General features: G+C 45.8%; 1 protein-coding gene across 5 annotated transcripts in view; it reads left to right on the forward strand.

Moving 5' to 3' along the window:
- Positions 1-21,911, forward strand: part of HEXD (hexosaminidase D) — a 389,672-nt gene that overhangs the window by 326,036 nt on the left and 41,725 nt on the right. For all 5 annotated transcript variants that reach the window (XM_078654647.1, XM_078654646.1, XM_078654648.1 and 2 more), the window contains exon 11: positions 14,879-14,980. In XM_078654647.1, coding sequence (XP_078510773.1) covers positions 14,879-14,980 — 102 coding nt within the window. The remainder of the gene's footprint in view (positions 1-14,878; positions 14,981-21,911) is intronic.

The following is a 21,911-nucleotide window of genomic DNA, read 5'->3' on the forward strand; positions in this document are numbered from 1 at the left end:
CCCGGCGGTATGGACTCTCTAATCGTCCACCCTAACCTAGGGACGTGAAAGTGAAAAAAAGGTGGAAAAAAGTGCATAAAAAGGGAGAGCAAAGGCTCGATCCCAAAAAAAACTCCAGATTCAGGAGAGTTTCTGCACCTGTGGAGTGAAAGTACACATACAAACACAAACACAAACAGACAACAATTATTAAATGCCATTGCGTTTGGTTGTCGTGCTCCTTATGATGTGGCATAATTCGTGTGCCCAAAGTAACACTAGGTTTAACACCATCCACATAACCCTATGGGGATGATATCGGTAACTCTGGGAAGTGGGGTGATAAGGGTGTCTTAAAAACTCAATCGTTTGGGAAGATGGTTAAAAACACACTCTATGTGCTCCTTCTGAAGGGATCAATGGACCAGAAAGTCTGTGACCCCCTACGAAGATAGTATCACACAACATATCTCACTTTAAAATGTGGCGCTACTTGCACCATGGGTCTCAGGAGGGGGGTTGGAGCGTGCCTGGCACATCCTGGAGAAACCATTGACCATTACTGGCGAGAAAACCTGGTGGAAGGTGCTGATGTAGGAGTGGTGTGGGAGGCTATGAAGCCTACAGTGCGGGGAGTGGATATCGCATGGTGCTCGGCGGCCCGTCGGAAGCGTCGTGAACAGACTACGGAGGCGGCTGCGCGAGTGGCGACTCTGGAGCGGGACAGCCGTGAGGGAGGTGGGGAAGTCGAGATGCGGCTGCTCCTGCAGGCACAGCAATCATACGCGTCCCTCTTGATGGATGAAGCCAAACAGGCATGGCTGGCCACCAGAAGTCGGGTGTACCAATGGGGGGGACAAGTCATGTTCAATGCTCCATAGACTGTGCCAACACCACTTCCAACCCCTCATACTGCCAGGTCTCACGAATGGCGGTGGGGAGGTCCTGACCGACCCTAACGAATTGGCGGCGAGCTTCGCCACGTACTATACAGCCCAATACGCTCCACGCGACCAATTGTCTGGGGACGACTTAGCCCGTTTTCTCGCAGAGTTGCCGCCTGTGCCGGTTTCGGATGAGACCAGGGCGGCCCTGGATGCCCCCCTCACAGCCGAAGAACTGGGAGATGCGCTGGGGCAACTCAATACTGGTAAGGCCCCTGGCCCTAATGGCTACCCGTGCGAATTTTTCAAAAAATTTCATGTACAGCTCGGATCTCATTATCGCCGGATGCTTGAGGTGGCACGTACACAGAGGATATTGCCCCCAGACTGGCGCCATGCAGAAATAGTGGTCTTTTTGAAGCCGGGCAGACCCCCGGATAGCCATGACTCGTATAGGCCCATCTCATTGATCAATGTTGAAGCCAAGATCTTGGCCAAGGCCCTGGCGAACCGTCTGGCTCCACATATATCGGACTTGGTCCATTCGGACCAAGCAGGTTTTATGCCTCACAGGGCAACGCGCCATAATATCCGACGCGCACAGGCGGCGATCGACGCGGTTGGGGTTTTAGGAGACCAGGCGGCGTTGTTATTGGCCGACATCAATAGGGCCTTTGACTCTGTTAGCTGGTCATACCTATTTGCATTACTGCGTTGTCTTAACCTGGGCCCAGTATTCCTGTCGTACATCAAACTCCTCTACACAGACATCACGGCCTCGGTGCGGGTCGCCGGGGCAGTGTCGGAGATGTTCCCCATTGGCCGTGGGACCAGACAGGGATGCCCTCTTTCCCCCTATTTATTTGCACTGGCCATGGAGCCTCTAGCTGCCAGAGTGCGCCAGGATGCGCTGATACGGGGCTTTCAGTGGAATGCCACCCTATCGGATAGGATTGCGTTATACGCGGACGATGTCCTCTTCTTCCTTACCGACTTGCAGCGCTCGGGCCCGCGCGTTCTGGAGGTTATGCAGCTGTTTGGGGAGGCTTCAGGCTTATATCTGAACCTACATAAATCCACGCTGTGGGTACTAGAAGGAGGCACGGTGACGGATCCCTGGGCTTCGGAGTTGCGAATGGCTACGACCGGTCTGAAGTACCTTGGAGTGTTTCTTTCGGACTCGGCGGACACTGCCTGGGAACGTAATCTAATGCCTGTCTGGGAGCGGGTGCAGACGGATGTCAAGACTTGGTCTCGGATGCCCCTGTCGATATTTGGCCGATCCGCTATTTTCAAGATGGTGGCGCTGCCGCGCCTCCTATACCAACTACAGAATCATCCGTATCCTATCCCGCCTCAATGGTTTAGACAGGTCAACTCGGTGCTGGGCCGCTTTCTTTGGGCTGGGGGGGCCGCCAGAGTGGCACTGCGTACGTGTTTTTTGTCCACCTACTGTGGGGGCTTGGCCACGTCAGATTTACTGTCGTATTATCAAGCCGCGCATCTTCTCATCCTGAATGAATGGTGGTATGGTGACGGTGGGGATCCAGCCTATGCCCTGGAACGTGCTTTGATGGGCGACAACTCGCTCCACACCATCCTCTACTCACCCCGACTGCGTCGCTCGCTGCCGAGGGTTACACGACTTGTCTTTGCAGTGTGGCGACAGGCCTTGCGTCGCGTGGGCTGGTGGGGCAGACTGACCGCGGAAACACCTTTGTGGCGTAATGGCATGCTGCCCGAACTGTCTAAGCTATCAGGTTTCGATGGCTGGGATGCAATCGGAATCTCGCAGCTGGGCCATGTGATGTCCGGCACGACGCTCAAGTCTTTCCAGGCCCTTAGCACCGAATTCGATATGCCTCAATCCCAATTTTTTCGTTATCTACAATTCCGGCATGCACTGATGCCCAGTCTTGCCGGCCTTGACTTACTCCCGGAATTTAGCCCAATTGAAGCGAAGGTCTTTATGGGTGACCTTGGGGACAAAAAAGTTTCACGCATCTACCAGACAATGGTCACCCATTGCTCCTCCACCCTTCTCCCGCTGAAGACGGCTTGGGAGGCTGATGTTGGTCAGCTGGATGAAGACGATTGGCGGGAGGCCTTGGAATCCCCGAGGGGAGCGGCTATTGCAATAAGGTTTCGACTCATACAATTTAAAATTCTCCATAGGGCCTACTATACTCGTGAGCGCCTGTGGAAGGCCGGACTGATTGAGTCCCCGGTGTGTCTGCGATGCGAGGTAGAGATGGGTACGTTGATCCACACTGTATGGTCGTGCCCCAGACTGGTTGGCTTCTGGAGGGGTGTGTGGGGCTGCTTGTCGGAGGTGCTGGGCTGGACCCTCCCCCGTACTCACCGTCTGGGCCTATTGCACATCCTGGAGGGGGTTGGGGGTAATGTCTATAAGAGACACCTGCTCCTACTGGGGCTAGTGGTGGCCAAACGAGACCTGGCCCGCGCATGGAAAGATGTGAGGCCCCCCCCCCTGAGCGCATGGAAGGCTGGCATGGACTTCTGCATGGGTCTGGAGAGACCGATCTTTGAAGCACGGGGATGCCCCCGTAAGCACTTTAAGGTATGGAGGCGGTGGGCGGACTACAGGGGCTTGACACTAGACCCCCCAGCGGAGCAGGAGGAAGACCTTTAGCCCCATATGGCCCGGTGACCCCGTTTCCCACTCACATAATTGCCGCATCAGGACTTTGCATCGGCACAGTACGTACACACATGCATGGGGTTAGGGCGGGTTCCGGGGAGGGATCTGGGAGTTGGGTAGGTAAGTGACCGAAATGATAAAGAAGGGGAAAATGTCTCTTTGTATCCTTGTGTTACATTGGTTCCCTGACTGGACACCCTGTCCTATTTCATGATTGTATCGGTATGTTGGTGGTACTATCCTGACTGTGGGGTACCACTCTATTTCATCTGCTCATCTTTATCAATAAAATTGTTGTGAAAAAAAAAATTTGACAGATAGCGCCCTAACTGTACACCCTGGTTATAGTGATGGTGTGCTAAATTATCAGTGGTGTGAATAGTGGGAAAACTGATGCTCTGTAAAGGACAGGCATGTGGCAGAGATTCTTATTACAGGTATGTGCTGAGGCAAAAGTACAGAAAGGCAATAACTCAAAGGGAACTTTATCATTATACAGAGCAGTGAATCATATTATCACATAGGCGCTAAGGCATCCTGTTCAGGATAATACAGTATTCCACGGAATGTCATCATTAAGGCCGTTGGTATTAGTGCCCAGACGGTACACCCAGCGTTGCTCCTTTTCAAAGAGTCTGCTTGTGATATTAGTGGTCCCTTGGAGTGCTTCAATTACAGTCCACCTCATATCATTGGGTGTGTGATTACTGTCTAGAAAATGGCGGCTCAGCTTAGTGGTTACTTTTTTGCACCTTATATTACTCCGGTGTTCGCATATGCGCTGTTTAACATCGCACAACCAAATGTTGTGCTCCTCTTCAACTACACTGACTTTCTTGGTTCAGGGAAAACACAAGCAAGTACACAAAGAAAAGAAATTGTTGGCAAGAAAGGAAATGCTTCTATCAGAGGATAAAATACATAAACAGAATAGGTGTATATACCCATTTTGATTTCAAGTATTTTCCAAGCACATAAGGGTCTCGTTCTTAACCCCTTCGACGCTGATGACGAACTGGGCTCGTCATGAGGTAGCCTCCTCGCACGCTCATGACGAGCCCAGCTCGTCACGTAAAGTGCGGTTTCGGAAATCTCAGCGTACGGGCGGAATTCCGCCCGCACGCATGCGGTTAAAATAATCCGGAACCTTATGGTATACCTCGAATATCTCAGAATCCAAATCTTTACCTTTAGATGTGTCCAATTAATAGAAAAAAGGAACAGAAATAAAAACAAAGTGGTATAACCGGATGTATCAGGGGAAGTAAGTGGCACAATGTGTATTGTGCCTATATCCTCAGGGTATCTTTTGGTGCTGGTCTAAAATATAGCCTGTCAAATTGATAAGATTTCCGTTTTTTCTGTAGCTTGCCTGAGTGCTTGTGAGCCTAATTTATGCTGGTAAGGCATTCCATAGAAGCAGATCCTGGATAAAAAATATGTCACTGCTTGAAGTAATACGATTATTGCAGGCAACTAACAGTTTGAGTAGGGGGGAACCTTTGCTAATTTTCTGACCGAGCCGGATTCTGCTTGCCAGCTTCCTGACCTTGTCTCCTTGCCTGGAAGCGGACAGACAGCGCCAGGGGTCTTCTCGCCTGCCCGCCTCCCGCCGCCTAACTCCTTCTTCCAACGCGGAGTAGGGCCGCCGAGTGGAGCGTGGGCGGGCACCAGGAAAAACCACAACTCCCAGCAGCCCCAGCGGGGCAAACTACAGCGTTTTGGCGCCAGGAGGCGCTCAAATAGAGCGTCGCCCCTGACGAGTGGGGGAACCTTTGCTAATTTTCTGACCGAGACGGATTCTGCTTGCCAGCTTCCTGACCTTGTCTCCTTGCCTGGAAGCGGACAGACAGCGCCAGGGGTCTTCTCGCCTGCCCGCCTCCCGCCGCCTAACTCCTTCTTCCAACGCGGAGTAGGGCCGCCGAGTGGAGCGTGGGCGGGCACCAGGAAAAACCACAACTCCCAGCAGCCCCAGCGGGGCAAACTACAGCGTTTTGGCGCCAGGAGGCGCTCAAATAGAGCGTCGCCCCTGACGAGTGGGGGAACCTTTGCTAATTTTCTGACCGAGCCGGATTCTGCTTGCCAGCTTCCTGACCTTGTCTCCTTGCCTGGAAGCGGACAGACAGCGCCAGGGGTCTTCTCGCCTGCCCGCCTCCCGCCGCCTAACTCCTTCTTCCAACGCGGAGTAGGGCCGCCGAGTGGAGCGTGGGCGGGCACCAGGAAAAACCACAACTCCCAGCAGCCCCAGCGGGGCAAACTACAGCGTTTTGGCGCCAGGAGGCGCTCAAATAGAGCGTCACCCCCGTCTCGCGGGACGCCGGGCGAAGCCCGGGCCAAGGGCGGGCCCGTTTCAGCCCGTTCCAGACTGTGAGAGACTGGACTGGGCCACGGTATTTGCGTTTTTCTCTTGACCATTTGTTTCGTAGTCTCTCCTTGTTAATAATTGCGGTAAACTATATTTCCACCCTTGTTTACTGCGAGCTCAGTCTCTTTGCTCCATTAATACTGTTTAGTCTGAAACGCATAGCGCTCGATCATGAATAGAGCCACCAGGAAGAGAAAGACAGAAAAAACTACTGATAAAACTACTGATATAACTGGTCCCATTGACTTATTCTTAAACAAGACCAATGCAGTTATCGATAATACCATTCAATTGATAGAACGAAGGGTGTCACATGAATTGGAGGTTGCTAGAAGAAGATCCTCAATGGGTCCCCTTGCTTCAGCACTAACTCCAATTCATAAAGGGCCGATCATTCCTCTGTTGAATCAAGTAAGTGCACTAGTTCACACAGTCCCAAACACCGTGGACTTGTCTGCAACACAATTGTCATCAGGGTCTGATTCGGTGGATGACTTAGAAAAAACACCGGATTTACAACTCTTACACAACCAAGTCACAGCTTTGGAACCTAATTCAACGGGTGAAAGGGAGGGCGCCATACCTAAGAGGCTAAGTAGCGGGTTGATCATACAGGAGATTACATCTGCTCCACCAAATATTGTTAATCCTTGCAACCTGAATAAGAATAGTAATACTATTATAGCCCAGCAAATCCATCCTTCCACCGATAGAGTGGTTCTTAATACGCTTTTACAGAATACTGAACCACCGGGGAATCTAGATGTAATAGGCGCTGTAGGTGGTATACATAAACCATGTACCACATGTGTGTCACTGCATGATTTTCTCACAAATAGCTTGGGGGAATTGTTAAAATACCATCTGCAACCCTTGGAAAAAAGTATAAGGATTATTGAAAAACAACTTGCAAAACTAAATACTCCTGCATTTATTCAGAAGTCACTGGGCACCCTAGATATGGGGGAGGGGAAACCTAAAGAGCCAACTAAATCGGCACAACCGCTCACTCTACCAGCGGCGTGTCCAAAGTCCCTTGCACAAGACAGAGAAGCAAACCCCAAGACAAATAAGAGTGCCAGCGCAAACTCACAAAATACACCTAAACCCCCGACTGTAGAGGGGAAGGGTCAATCTGATATTATCAGCGGTAATGTGCAACCCACCCCGGCCCTTGTGGCCTTAAATACCCAGTTAGCTAATTTTAAGGAGACCTTACATACATCACAAAAAACCCAGCCTCCCCAACCTCAGGGAAAAGAGAGAAAGGGCACTAGGTTCAGGCGCCCGTTTCATCTGCCACCTGAGGCCACCCCTTACACTGTTGTCCTAACAGGGGTGCCAGAATTGACAGATGGTTCGGACGAGCCCCCGTGGTCTTTGAGGAACAAAGTTCTGCAATGGTTAAGCCAAAACAGACCTCTCCAGTCATTTCACCACAGCAGAATAAATTCTGTGAGAAGAGTGTACTGGATTGGGGATACGAAAAAAAGTCTACAGGGTGACTGTGTTATAGTCAACTGCGACGATCCTGCCATGGTTGACTATATTTCTTCTTGGCCAGCGCTCGAAAAAAGGGGGGGGGATTGACGTACAGCGTCTTTCCTTCTTCTATCCACCTTTAAACATCCCCAATTATGCTGACTCAACTGGCTGGGACGAAGTGCAAGACTGGCCTTGGACGCAGGTGGGGCACTCCAATAGAAACAGGAATAGCAATAATTATTGGACCAGAGGCTGGGATTCTCGCCCCTGGTACCATAGTAGAGGAAACCCAAACCCTGATTTCTGGAGAGGGGCTCCTACAAGGAACAGATACGACTGTTTAGATATGGTCGATTGACCAATAAAGGTCATTTCCGGGGTATCAGTAACCTCAACCCCCTCAATTAAGATCCATGACGTCCTTACCCATGTAGAAAGCACAAATCCCGTGGCGATAGAGAGTTCACAAGATCATGCTACGGGGGGCGGAAACTTGTCAGGCCTACACCAAACAGAACAACCTAGTATGCCATCAAAGGAGCGTGGACTTGGGACCACAGCTGAAACTACCTTTATGTATGTACACCAAAGTACAGCAGATAATATCCTAACTCATAATGAGATTGGAATTCTGCCCGTGGGTATTGTCCCATTAACTAGTCAGGAAGAATCGAGCCTACGTAATGAGGGAAAAAGTTTGCTAAAAATAACATCCTGGAATATTGCCGGGCTGGCTAAAAAAGCGCGGGACCTGTTATTCCTAACTTTCATGGAAAGGCAGGACATAATCTGCCTGCAGGAGTGCTGGGATTTAGAGGAGACCCATATTGAGGGTTTTAGTACTTTCTATGTCCCTTCGATTCAGGGCACCCGAGGCAGAGGCTCGGGGGGACTGTGCATTTTCACCTCTAATCTCTGTAATATAGAAAAGAGTACATATGAGGCTAGAGGACCGAAGGCAGGGGTAGGGAGCCTACTACAAGGTCTGTTTATTAAATTAAATGGGCGTTCTTTCTTTTTGATAAACATCTACAATAATGCGCCAAAAGTGGAGGTCAAAATCTTAATAGCAGAGTTGGACTCACTGCTAAAGAGAGGTGGGCAGGGGGCAGACTGCCTCCTCATAGCAGGGGATTTTAATTGCCACTTATGCCCCTATAGTCAAACAAAAAATTGTGGCATCTTTGACTTAAGGGGGGATCCGACCACGCATTTCGAACACTCCATAGTGGGCAACCTGCTAAATCAACTTATGCACGATTGGGATTTGGCCTTTGCCAATGAACTTTGCGAGCCATCTGTAGCATTTCAGACAACCTTCTCTGGCCGTGGGGCAGGCACTGTAATCGACTTTATTTTAGTCTCGAACAGGAATCAGGGCTGGGTGGCGGGTTTTGATACGGAGGATTTAGCAATAAGCGATCATTTTCCTATCAGCACTTCCCTTAGCCTAGGGAATCTGGGAACCCAAAAAACAAGTACGATGAATATACTTCATGGTCGCTCAGTGGCATTGGCCAGAAAAAATGGCTACGCCATAAAATGGGCAAAAATTGATCCCACAAACTTCCTGAAAGACTTGGTTCAGAAAGAAATGAGCCAGTTTGCCATCTGCTTAGAATCAAGCACCAACCCCGAGCAAATAATACAGGCGTATGACGGGATTACCGCCACAATAAACGCCAAGTTAATCAAAAAACAAAAGTTAGGGGAGGCAAAAAGATTACATGGCTGGTTCAATCGAGCCTGCACTAAAGCACACAAAACCCTTTTACAGGCCTTAAAGACAGTCCCAAGGGATAGCGGCCGAGTTAAGGAGGCTAGGCAAGTATACAAGCAGACCCTACGAACTAGACAGATAGACCTCAAAAACGCAGCTTGGGAAGCCCTGATAAAGGCAAGCGCCCTAAGGGATAATACAATGTTCTGGAAAGAAATCAATGCCCCCTTCTTCTCAGATAGGAAGGAAGACTCCTTGGAAATAGGTATACCAGAAGATACCTGGGTTAACTACTTTACTTCCCTCTATAAGAAAGAATCACTTGCATCGATCTCACAAGATGAGTTGGAGGCGGGGCGAGAGGTTCTTCCACCGCTTCATAGAAATTTCCCACTAAAAGTAATGTTTACCCCTGCAGAAGTGGAACAAGCGATCTGCCAGAGTGCTAGTCTAAAGGCCCCTGGACCTGATGGAGTTCCCATTGATTTATTTAAGGGGAACGTGGATCTCTGTGCCCCCCTACTAGCAAATGTTATGAACGCTTACACTAATTTAGGTTTCCCCAACACATGGCATGAAGCAATAGTCATCCCAATATTTAAAAAAGGGGACAGACAAGACCCAAAATGCTATCGTCCCATCTCCCTGCTAGACAACCTAATGAAAGTAGCAGGGAGGGTCCTCTTAACTAAATTACAAGCCTGGTCTGAGAGTAAGGGGATACTCTCAAAATTCCAATATGGATTTAAGTCCGGTTTGGGAACCGTAGAGCAGGGTTTAAACCTGTCCCTCATAATGAACAAATATATTGGAGCAAAAAAAGGGAATCTTTTCCTAACATTCGTCGATTTAACATCGGCGTTCGATTGCTTAGATCATGGAATGTTGTGGAAAACCCTGGCCACAATGGGGATAGATAAAAACATTTTAAGTTTTATTCAGGAGTTGTATAGAGACGCAGGCGCCACGGTGAGATTTGGCAAAAATGGCGAGCAAACTAGAAAATTTCCCATAGCAAAGGGTGTTCGCCAAGGCTGCATACTCGCGCCATTTCTATTCAACTTATATATTAACGAGGTAGCAGTATCGTTGATTGCTCTGGAGGTGGACTACCCTAAGATAAATGGTCTCTCAGTCCCACTATTGCTATACGCTGATGATGCGGTGATTATGGCCCGCACTCAGCGAGGACTCCAAAAGGCGCTAATGGGTTTTGCAACCTTCATGAGCTCTAGAGGCCTAAAAATAAATGTGGGGAAAACTTTTACGATGTCTTGTACCACCAGTAAAAAAGTTCCTGACTGCAAAACCTTCGTTAATGATTCAAAGATAGCTATGTCTAAAACGTTTTCTTATTTGGGCATTATTTTTAATAATAGGGGGACATGGTCCTCAGCGATCACCTCCCGGAACCTGGCCTTTGCACGCTCGATAGGGGCAGTTAAACAATTTGCAAAAAAACTCGGCGGGAAACCGGTAGACACACTACTTAAGATCTATGCAGCAAAATGTGTGTCTACGGCGGTTTATGGGGCGGGGATCTGGGGACTCGCGGATAGCTCACAAATACAAAGGGTGGAAAATGCTTTTCTGAGGTATCTTTTAGCAGTCCCGCGTTCCACATCCACCACCATATGCCACAATGAACTTGATAGACCCCATATCAGTGATTTGATAAAGATAGCGCCAGTCATGTTATGGTACAAGATTTGGACATGCGAGGACACGACTTTCAATAGGGAAGTAATTTATGATTGCTTGGAGCAAGCCGAGGGCTCCAAGCAGCCATGGTTGGCCTATGTTAAGAAATTTCTGAATTCCATCGACCAACCAGAGTTATTTTCAAATCCAACATCATGTGCCCTAATCTCAAAAAAAGCATTAAAAAAGTCATGCCTTGGATTACTGGAGGAGAGGAGATACTATCTGGATGGGCACAAGTCTACTATCGTAGCCCATCGTCAGATCCTCCATGATCATGGCCTTCATCCTTATTTGGCGCCAAATTTCTCATGTTATCACAGAATGCTCTTAGCACGAATGAGGACGGAATCTTTCTTTAGGCTAACAACGTTCCCTGTGCCAAATGATTGGTCCGGGAAACTGATAAAATGCCCGTGTGATGGAGTAGCCACCCAGTCTAACATACACTGTATCCTCTTCTGTCAGTATTATCAGTGGGGGAGGAAAAAATATCTGTTACCACTGTTAAAGTCATGGGGTTTGAGAAGTTGTAAATCTGCCCTTCATAGATTGTACTTGCTTCAAGATGAGCTTACCATTGTAGTGGTGATAAAATTTTTGTCGTTTATTATAAAATGTAGAGGAACCATGAGAAATGATTAGGAGTATGAGGGTTTGTATGAGTATTATTTTGTGCCTAATAACATCATATAATACATAAATATGTTCATATTTACCTCAACTGTTCCATCAACTTAATGAATTCACCTTCCTATCAAATGAATTTTATGCAAAGTTTTTAATGGCTTTTAAGATTAGATTAATTGATAAGTGTAATGAAGCGCATATTTTTATAGTGTTTTTTAAACCACCAAGTTTTTATTGTTGTGTTTTGATTGTATTTTGTATTTATGCCTGCTTTTATGGTGTTTGCCAACCACCGAATAAAGCTATCTTTGAATTGAATTGAATTGAGTAGGGTTGTGCTACAAAGTTGCCAATGCGAGATCTGCTGATGGATTTTTTGGAGGTCAGTAACTTGGATTTGTTGATTGAGGCTCTTTTATACCAAGCATAGTATCTTAAAGGAAATATTGTGTCATGGGAAGTCAGTGCAAAGATCAACGCGCTGCAGAGACAGTCCCTCTTAATCGGGACAAAAAGAGAGACGCGGGAGGAAGTCAAAGAATAAATAAGTTCATGCTCAACATGCAAACTTGTCGTTTCCATTCAACCTACCATAAGTCATCCACAGAGTTCCCTCATCACGGCCCATGAGTTAGAGGAGCAGGCCCCCAAATTGCAAAATATATAATTTTATCACCATGTATCACTTTTCAGGTATTCACTCACCTCGTGTGAGTAATAAAGGCCTTGTCATCCTCATTTTCTATAAATACATATTTCTTGCCCTGGTGTTCTAATTTTAGTTTAATTGGAAACCTTGGCATAGCCTGCATGCCTAGTGTTTCCAAATCGGCAACTAACAAAATGTGCTTTCCTATCCAAAATACTCTTTTCTGTTGCATCGACGTATTCAATATCACTTGACTCAGTCCTTGTGTACCGGGCCCCTGGACCAGGAGAGAGGCCAGTGCCTGTCCTTTCAGAAAAGACTGCACAAAATCAAAGTCATGCAGAGCAGTGGCGCCAAATGCCATCCACCTGACAGAAGGCAGTTGTGGCAGACGAGGCCTGCTGGTACCCAGAGCAATAGTGGTCACTTTCAACTCTGCCTGAGTAGTGATTCAACGTTGGAGACGACATTAGCAACACACAGAATCCATCAGGAAATGAGGACTAGCAATGCCAATCCCCCAGAAGAATGGAATTCCAAAAATACCTGACGACCTTGGGCACCCCGCATCTCCATGTCTCTCAGCAGCAGAGGCCATCACAATATCACGTTGATCATTAATTGCCCACTGCCTAGTAAGTCGCTGTCGCGTGGCCGACGTACATTCTGTGTACATGTGCATACCAAAGGTACACATGTACATGCACATGTGCATACCAAAGGCACACCGTGTTTAAGCATTGATAATGCAGGTGGCTGCAGCAGGGAACAGGTCTCGACGGCGCCTAATTTTTGTGTGAGGGAAGTTTGCTGCTGCCTGTATTGTTGCTATTGTTTGTGTGAGGAAATGTTGTACCTTTGCTACACAACTGGCTTTGTTAATGCTTCTTAAACTTCCAGAAATGTTCGATTTCTTCTTTGTCTTTGGCCTGACATTGTTAGGACCTAAGGTATGCTGGTGTTAATAACAATGTAGCCCATATATAGAATAATAAACCCACAACTCCATATTATACGGATGCAGTAAGTTACAGGGAGTGTCTTTACTGTATGGAGGCAGAAGGACCGCATTTGCAAGGTCATGGACTTCAGAGGTGACTTGAGATGATATCCTTTTTTTGCAGTTCTATGTAGCGCAAACTCGATCACAAGATATTGGAAAACTTTACATGAGCACCATTTACAAGGACACATTTATTTATATTTGTTTAGGCATGGAGTGATTAAAAGTTTTGCCCAGAATCAAAGGCTACTGAGCCGATGCCAAGACTCAAACCTGGTTCCCCAGTTCCAAAGTCACCAGCTCTGGCCATTAAGCCACATGCTCTTCCATGCTTTTTAATATACAACTGTTGGTATTTTATTCCATATAATGAGTCTCTGCACTCATTTACATTTATCTCAAACTGTCCAGGGTCAGGCATGAGTAGTTTTTTTTGTCTTGTTTTTTTTTCTTTGCATTCTAGAAATGTAGTTATGTTTATCTCTAGCAGAATTTCATGTCTCAGAATACAATTAACAAAATATATTGAATGCAGTGCTGAGGCCCGATCTGGCCTAATTTGTAAGTAGTGCATCTTTAACAAAATGGAGAGACTGGGAGCTACTGTATTATGTCACACTCTCTCCGTTTACATTTGTGTAGTAACAGCATACACAAATGGAAGTTAAATAAGCTCCTTTATTTTTCAACCAAGCGCTCCCCATCTTCCAAGCAACTGATTTCTCCAACTGTCATTTCTCGCATTCTAAAACTTCAACATTTCAAGTTTTACTGAAGTCATTACTTCCATTACAAGGGATGTATTCTCAAAAATATGTTTTAAATAATTCCATGTATCTTCCGTCACGAGATCACTTGTGTCACCTGAAAACATTTGATGACTAGTATATCTCCATATTAGATCTATTTCTGATTTCTGTTATCAATGTATGTGAGAACTGTTAGAAAGGAACTTGTGCTTTTTTTGGCATGTTTTGAATATAAATCAAACTACATTTTACCGCACCCGGTTACTGTAATTTATTCACTGGATTAATCGTGAAAGTTGTATTTCAATTGTTTTGAGGTGACACAAGTGGTCACGTGACGGAAAAAACATAGAATTATTTAAAACCTATTTTTGAAAATAAATCCCTTGTAGGCAGCTCTACCTGTTTAACCTACCCAGGCCCACAAGGATAAATTGGGTCGTCCATAGTTGTTATAATATAACTTTCATTATATCACCTCCTCAAGGGCATACTAGGGGGCATGGCAGGTGAAGTGACTGGTGGCAAAGGAACTATCGGCAAGGGAGGTGGGCACCGTATGCTATCAAGTGCTAGACAGCAGCTGGTCACTTGCCGATGGAAACCCAGCGGTGGGCACGTATGCACCGGCCAATCTAAAGGTATCTTCCACCACTAGTATGAACCAGCTGGAGTCTTGTGAGGGCAGCTATTGACATGCAGAGTGGTGGATGAGGACAGCTCTAGGGCTGCAGTGAATTGAATGATGACTCAGCACCACTACCTATCCACTTGCTGCTAATCGCTTATTACAAGAGTGTAGTGACATCATTTGCTGACAGGTTAAGATGACACAATGAACCAGTAGTAGAAAAAATAGCATACATCTATAAACCGGGAAGATTACACAATCAAACTAACAATGACATAATCTCACGGTGGCTGGAAGCTCGGGTGCCACAAGCTGGCGTGCCCCTCGTGACTCGAAATTCTAAGTGTTCTCTCACAATGCTTAATTATTGCTGATGCAGCTTGTCACTTGGCACTCATGATGTTAATTCTCTCTTTTCAGTTGCACGATTGGTTCGTTTCCTGGCAGTGACGTCTTGGCACTCGTATCGCAGGTTGCGTTGTTCCTAGAAACATCAGTGGACGAACTTCTTGAAAATAACATGTGAGTCAATAATGTGGTCGTATATTCAGCACTTAATAAATTATATATTTTTATAATATTTCGCCTGCTGCACTTCTTTGCAGTCAGGCGTTGTCCTCAGTCTCTTAGCTGCCTGATCTTAAAAAAATTAACTGTCGAATGCAAACCACCGCTTAATTCGCTTTAAATATCTACAACGAATGAAATAGGATTTTTTAAGTTAAACCTTATTTTTTGCAAATGTAATGAGGATTTATTTGTTTTAGTCCCATTGTGTTTTGGCTGTGCGTTTCAAACTGGGTAACCAGAATATCTTGAGTTTTTAAACAGCTATCTTAAAAAGAAAATCGAATAGTCATCTTTTTATTCTAAACCATCCCAGCTGATTGCGTCATGCAAGGAAACCAGAGGACCTAGAATAAACATATTCTAGTTGTTTGTAGTGATGAAACCGATGAGCTTTTGTTTCCAGAAAAAGGTCTTTATATTCCATATGTCATGCCTCGCGTTCTTCCTTTATAGTGTTCTGCCGCTCAGGGAGTGAGTGGAGAGTAGGTGCTAATTAGGTGATTGGATCCTTGAAAGTACCCCCTGGGGCATAGCGGACAATTTGTTCTTTAAGGGTAGTGCAGTGTTGTAAAGCAACGTTTGTGTTGTTTAAATGGGATCCTTGCTGTACGGATGGCACTAGATCCAAAGCAGATGACTTCCAATAGACAATTCCAGGAGCGAGGCCTGCTGGAGAATGCGCTGACAAGAGGGTATGCTCATACACGTCTATTGGTCATGTCCACAAATTGTCCCTTTTTGCAGAGGCTGTTCTAAGACTTCAGGGGCCCTGGGCTGAAAAGGAATGTGTGAGGTCCCTCTCATTTGTATACAACGTGAAATCACATGAAATTACATAACAGCGAGTGCCATTAACTGAATATTGTTAGATGACTTTGCAAGAAGGAACTCTTTTTGTGTGGATATCAGCATGAATTTTAACACTAATAAACTCAGTATCTATATCTGACATTTCTGTTATGTGGAAATATGTGCTGTTAGTCAAACTGGATAAAAAGGTTTGGCACCCCAAATCGTATATCTTTAATCAGATGTCAACAATTTGCTTCCAGATTAGTGCTTCAGGTATGAATGTGGAATTTATATAGTGCAAACCTAGCCTAAAGTCTGCAAAGTGCTGTACAGGGTCAAACCCAAAGACACAGATACCATGTGATAGGAGGAGTAGAAAGTTTCTGGACTGTCACTGCATCACTATCTATTTTTTCTAAGTTGATATATAAGATTTTTATTGTTTCAAGTTATTACAAACCATCACAATATTAAAACCACAGTCAAGATAAAATACATAGCATAGTCATTCAATAACTATAGCAGCATAAAACTTTGTTGGGACCCTGTTTCCCTAAAGTGCAAAGTGCAATGCTAGTCACATGTGAAGGAGATTTGTCCAAAAAAACTCAAAAATGATTTAAAACAATGTGATCTGTCCCAAGAATAACTATAATGTCCACTAAGCAGGTTACTATTGCTGAGTGAGAGGAACAACCCCACCAACAACCTTTGACATTTTATCAACTCACCATGGTGTATTTCCTACAAATGTTTAAGATAGAAAAACCAACGCCCTACTAAAAAGTATTACATTTTGACTAAGATCCACTAAGCAATTCAGCACATGAAACGGCATATACTCCCGGCCCCTTTAACTATGTTAAAAACACCAATAATGTGATCTCGTCAATAATACTACAATAATTATCACAGTTCCCTCCCTAAACACCTGTACAAAAATGCTGCCTACAAGTGGCATTCTTAATCACAAAGGGAGCCAGGATTCAAGCGCTATATAAATGGATAAATATAGGAGATGTACAAAAATGTCAAAGCTCCCCATGGAAATGGCAAGCAAATACAACTCTTGATAGTGCTAATAGTTAAGAGCTCGCTGGCACTAAAGTCAGAAATTGTTTTGCTTCTTTGAGGAATTTCACACATTGGGACGATAATTGTGGGCTCACACCACTCAGACAAGTGAAGATAGACATGTTGCATTGCCTTATGCCAAATTTACAAAACAGGCGTTCAAGCCAAAAACATCTTACATTTTTCAAGATTGGGCAGACTCTCGGACTCTTGGGCAGAGAAACACACGCCGTGAGGGGAACGGCAGCCCGTGGTGCAATCCTCACCTTCCAAGCGCCGTGAGGGCAACGGCTGGTCTAGCGAGGCTCCCTGAAGCTCCCCGAGGGACTGCACATCCCAGGTGCCCCGGAGGCAAGCGGCGCACCTGGAGCGTCATCACCAGCGCCCGGAGGCGCGATTTAACTGCGGAGTGCCTCTCGCCCCGCGAGTCGCGCGCGGGAGCGCCCGAGCGAAGCCCGGGCAAAGGGCGGGCCCTCTGTGGCCCTCAGAGGCCTGAGGAGTCTGGGCTGGGCACCACCCCCTGGCCAATTTCCCTGCGAACTTCAAGGTAACAACGCTTTGTGATTAATATATTGCTAATGGCTCCAACTGCATCTAAATCCATCACCAAGAACATGGTTAAAAAAAACCCTATTACTACACGCTCTGTTGCAAGGACCGCTGTCCAAACTAAGACACCATTACCAACGTTAACTGCCATTGACCTCATGCTCCAACAGACAATTGTAGTGGTAGCAAATGCCATCGAAAACACTGAGAAACGTTTGTCTCTACCTCCTAGTGCCTGCCTAATCCACCGCACTCCACAACCTGTTGATAGCACTGTATATAATATCAATATGACAGCATTATCCAACGATTCCATGCTTATGCAATCTTATACAGGTCTCCCGGGTACTGTGCCTCCACCCACAGTAGACTTCCCTACATCTCCCATACAACTCCAAGATAGGGACAGCCGTCTATCCATAACTCCTAACTTACAGATTGATGTTCCACCACCTGAGGAATCGGGTCCCAGTGCTGCCCTTAGCGCATCATTGATTACCTGCGATACTGCAGATACTATGCCTACAATAGACCTAGTCAACAATAGCAGCGACAGTAGTATGATCAACCAGGGTATCGCCCATCGCAGAACCAGACGCATTTACACCAGGAAACCACATGCTTTCTTAAGGGGATGTATGAAACTAAAGGGCAAAAGAAAGAAGACCATCTTACCCACACCCCCCATAGATCCATCTAATGGAATTGCAAGATTGATGCCTAATACAGGACCGGAAGTTAATATGGAGTCAATACTGGTCCAAATTACGGATGCCATGAAGCACCTTATTGCTCCCCTAAATGATAAACTCGAGCAAATAGGTAAAAAGGTGGAAAACCTAGAAAAATTGGGCCTAGCCAAATTAGACATCCTTGAAAACTTAGGCCCACAAACTATACAAACTACACAAACCATTCAACCCATCTCCAATGTATCTATCAGGAATAAGGCTATAACAACTGCCCATATTGTATCTAAACCACAGGTTCCATCAGTGAGTAATACAAATCCACCAGCACCTACCTGTAAAACCGTAATCTTACAAAGTAACACCCATAATGGCCCATCTCCTCCCACCTCTCACAGAGCAACTGGGGTGGTGCTTAAGGACTACACCCCAGCAAGCAGGAACCCACCGGCGCGTAGTTATTATAACAATATCATCCCCGCTGTGATCAATCTTCCACCAGAAAGTAGGCCTCTGGTAGCAATCCTTGCTAATGTACCGAAACTCAAACCCTCCCAATTTGAAAACAGTGAAACTCTTAAAAATAAAATTTTACACTGGCTGGTCCACAACTGTGGCTTCCCCTTAAGTGGTGCAGGCCAGATTATTTCAACCCAAAGGGTAGGGTGGGTGGGTCCAAGCAAAAAGGACATAAACGGGGACTGCGTAATTATAAATTACAAAACCACTGAATGGGCACGTGACTCCATCCTGAACGCACCCATCCCCTCTGATAAAGAATATAACACAACCCTGTTCCCTTTGAATTATTTTTATAGAAACCTGGTGGGGTTCAAGACACCCGTGCAGAATTTTAAACATCCTAGAGCAACTAATACACCTTACCCATCTGCATTGCAGGCACCTGTACAATTAGCCGGGCATTTTTCCCATTCTTTGTACCCCACGACCACTCATGTATTTAATAATCAGCATGTTCCACAACCACCTATGGAATTGTACAGAATGCCTAATCCCAACTATCTTAATTATCACAATACAATTGGGTCTGGAAGTAACATCTATGGACAATTCGCTGTTCCAACATCTAATAGATTCGAGATGTTCAATTCTCTTGATGAAAACGATTGACTGCCAGATATACCCACTGGAGAAAGTGTAATACATATAAACACCTCTGCTCTAAGTTTAAATAATCCAACCACGATAGCCGACCACAACCGTACATGCCCGCCTAAAATCCCCCCTGCAAATGAACCCTCCATAGAGAACCCGACAATCATCCCTAACGACATGGCAACGATAGATAACAGCACCTGCACGGTGGTAAACCATCTAGGCGATCAAATGCCATCTATAGCAACAACAGAAATGATTCCATCCCATGTATCCAGGGAAAGTTCACTGAGGGTTATCACATGGAATGTAGCGGGCCTAGCTTCCAAGGTAAATACACCTGTATGGGATGGCTTTCTTAAGCAAGGCTATGACATCATATGCCTCCAAGAAACGTGGGATAGAGCAGAAGTCCATGTTGAGGGATATTCCTCCTTTAGCGTGCTGGCCGTGGCTTCGCAGGCTGGCCGCGCCAAGGGGGGGTTAGTGACCCTGCTATCTACAACATTGACTGAGTTTTGGGTCAGTAGCCATGTAGTCTTGGGAGATCATGCATCCGTTTTGCGCGTGACCCACAGTGGTTCTAAAGATCTAATAATTGTGAACTTTTACAATAACATCGCTAGCCACAGCCAGGGGTTGTTCATCTCTGACATCGACCAGGCTGTCGATGCAATGTTATCAAGCTCCCCTAAACCAGCGGTAATCTTGTGGGCCGGAGATTTTAATATCAAAACGTGCTCTTATGCACTCAAGGGGGCTTGTGGCCACAGGGAAGAATATTCTGGAAGGGAAACTACCAGCATCTTCAACCACTTCCCGCATAACATCCTAGGAAGTGCCTTGAATAACCTACTGGCCAAATACGATTTAGAACTTCTTGAATGCAATACGAATGCCAACAATGTTAGATGCCCGACATTCCACGGAAGGAATAGCCATTCATTTATAGATCACATTATTGTCTCCAGCTCTGCAATGTATATAAATGTGTGGGTAATCGAACAAACGGTCAGTGACCACAACAGTGTATCTGTCGAATTACTGGACTGGCCGTCAAAAAGGAACTCTCACGGCCAACCTATCCAGGACATTTCCGTAGGAAGACCAAATGGGATGAGGGTGAAATGGATAAAAGTCGACCCTACCAAAATTGTCCGCAACATTATCACTAATTGCTACGGAGAATTGGAATACTGTTTATCCCCAACACCATGCCCAGAAATCTTGCTGTCTAAATTTCTAATCATCACACAAACTGTTGAGAAATTATTGACAAGCAAATCAAGGGAGCGCAGAAAAGTTAAGACGGCGTGGTTTGATGATAACTGTGCCCAGTCACTAAAAAGGCTAAAAACCTCATTAGATATAAAACCGAGAGACCACTGCAAGATAAGGGAAGACCGTCATAACTACAAAATCGCCCTGGCTACTCGGAAGAGTGAACTACAGGATGAGGCATGGGTTAAATTAGATCGGGCAGCGGAAACAAAAGATCACAAACTCTTCTGGGACACTGTAAACAGTCCGTACTTAAAGAATGACAACATCCCCGAACTTACCTCGCATGTCAGCTGTCAAGATTGGATTATACATTTTACTGGGATTTTTAACTCTGATTGTTCAGATCCTAATGTTTTAACTGGAATGCCAATTAATTTTAAATGGGAGAAATTATTGTTTACAGTATCTTTAAATGAGGTGCAGGATGCTATAGAGAAAAGTAAGGGGGGGAAAGCCCCGGGCCCAGATGGGGTCCCTGTGGACTTTTTTAAATTTAAGATTGACATTTGGGCGCCTATTTTAACACGTTACTTCAATGCTGCTATTGTGAATGAACTACCTACCTCATGGGGTCAATCCATTTTGGTGCCTCTTTTTAAAAAAGGTTCAAGGGCTGAAGCACGTAATTATCGTCCAATTTCTCTTTTGGACTCGTCATTAAAAATATTGAGTCGCGTGCTTCTGGGAAGATTAGAGTCCTGGGTTGAGGACAATAAGGTCCTATCACCCATCCAGTACGGGTTCCGTAGGGGTATAGGAACCATGGAGCAGTGTGTGAACCTTGAGCTTATTATCGGCAAGTACACGAGAGCAAAGGAAGGGCATTTGTTCATGTGTTTTGCCGATCTAAGCTCGGCGTTCGACCTTGTGGAACACACACTGCTCTGGCCAACACTACTCGCTATGGGCGCACCCCCCGAAATAATTCACCTGCTGGCTAGAATGTACAGTAGCCTATCAAGCAAAGTTAGATTTGGACCAAATGGAGAGTGTACCCCCTTTTTTAAAATAGGTAGAGGGATTAGGCAAGGGTGCGTTCTCGCACCCTTGCTGTTTTCCCTTTTTATAAATCAGGTCGATCAGTCCCTACAAGAGTCCCATGCAGATGCCCCTATGATAAATGGCAAACAAGTACCCGTCCTCTTATACGCGGACGACGCGGTCCTGATTTCCAGGACCGCGAATGGGCTCCAAAAGTTAATTGACAAATTTAATGTTTTTATTAAAGGCAGAATGCTTAAAATTAATAAGGGTAAGACTATGACTATGACCTGTGGGAAGAAATTGAAGAAAAGTAAGTCATTTTTCCTTGATGGGGATAAACTTGAGGCTGTGCAACATTTCTGTTATTTAGGCATTACATTCTCTGGGGACGGGAG

This window comes from Lissotriton helveticus, chromosome 7 (genome assembly GCF_964261635.1).
Source record: "Lissotriton helveticus chromosome 7, aLisHel1.1, whole genome shotgun sequence".
Lineage (NCBI taxonomy): Eukaryota > Metazoa > Chordata > Amphibia > Caudata > Salamandridae > Lissotriton > Lissotriton helveticus.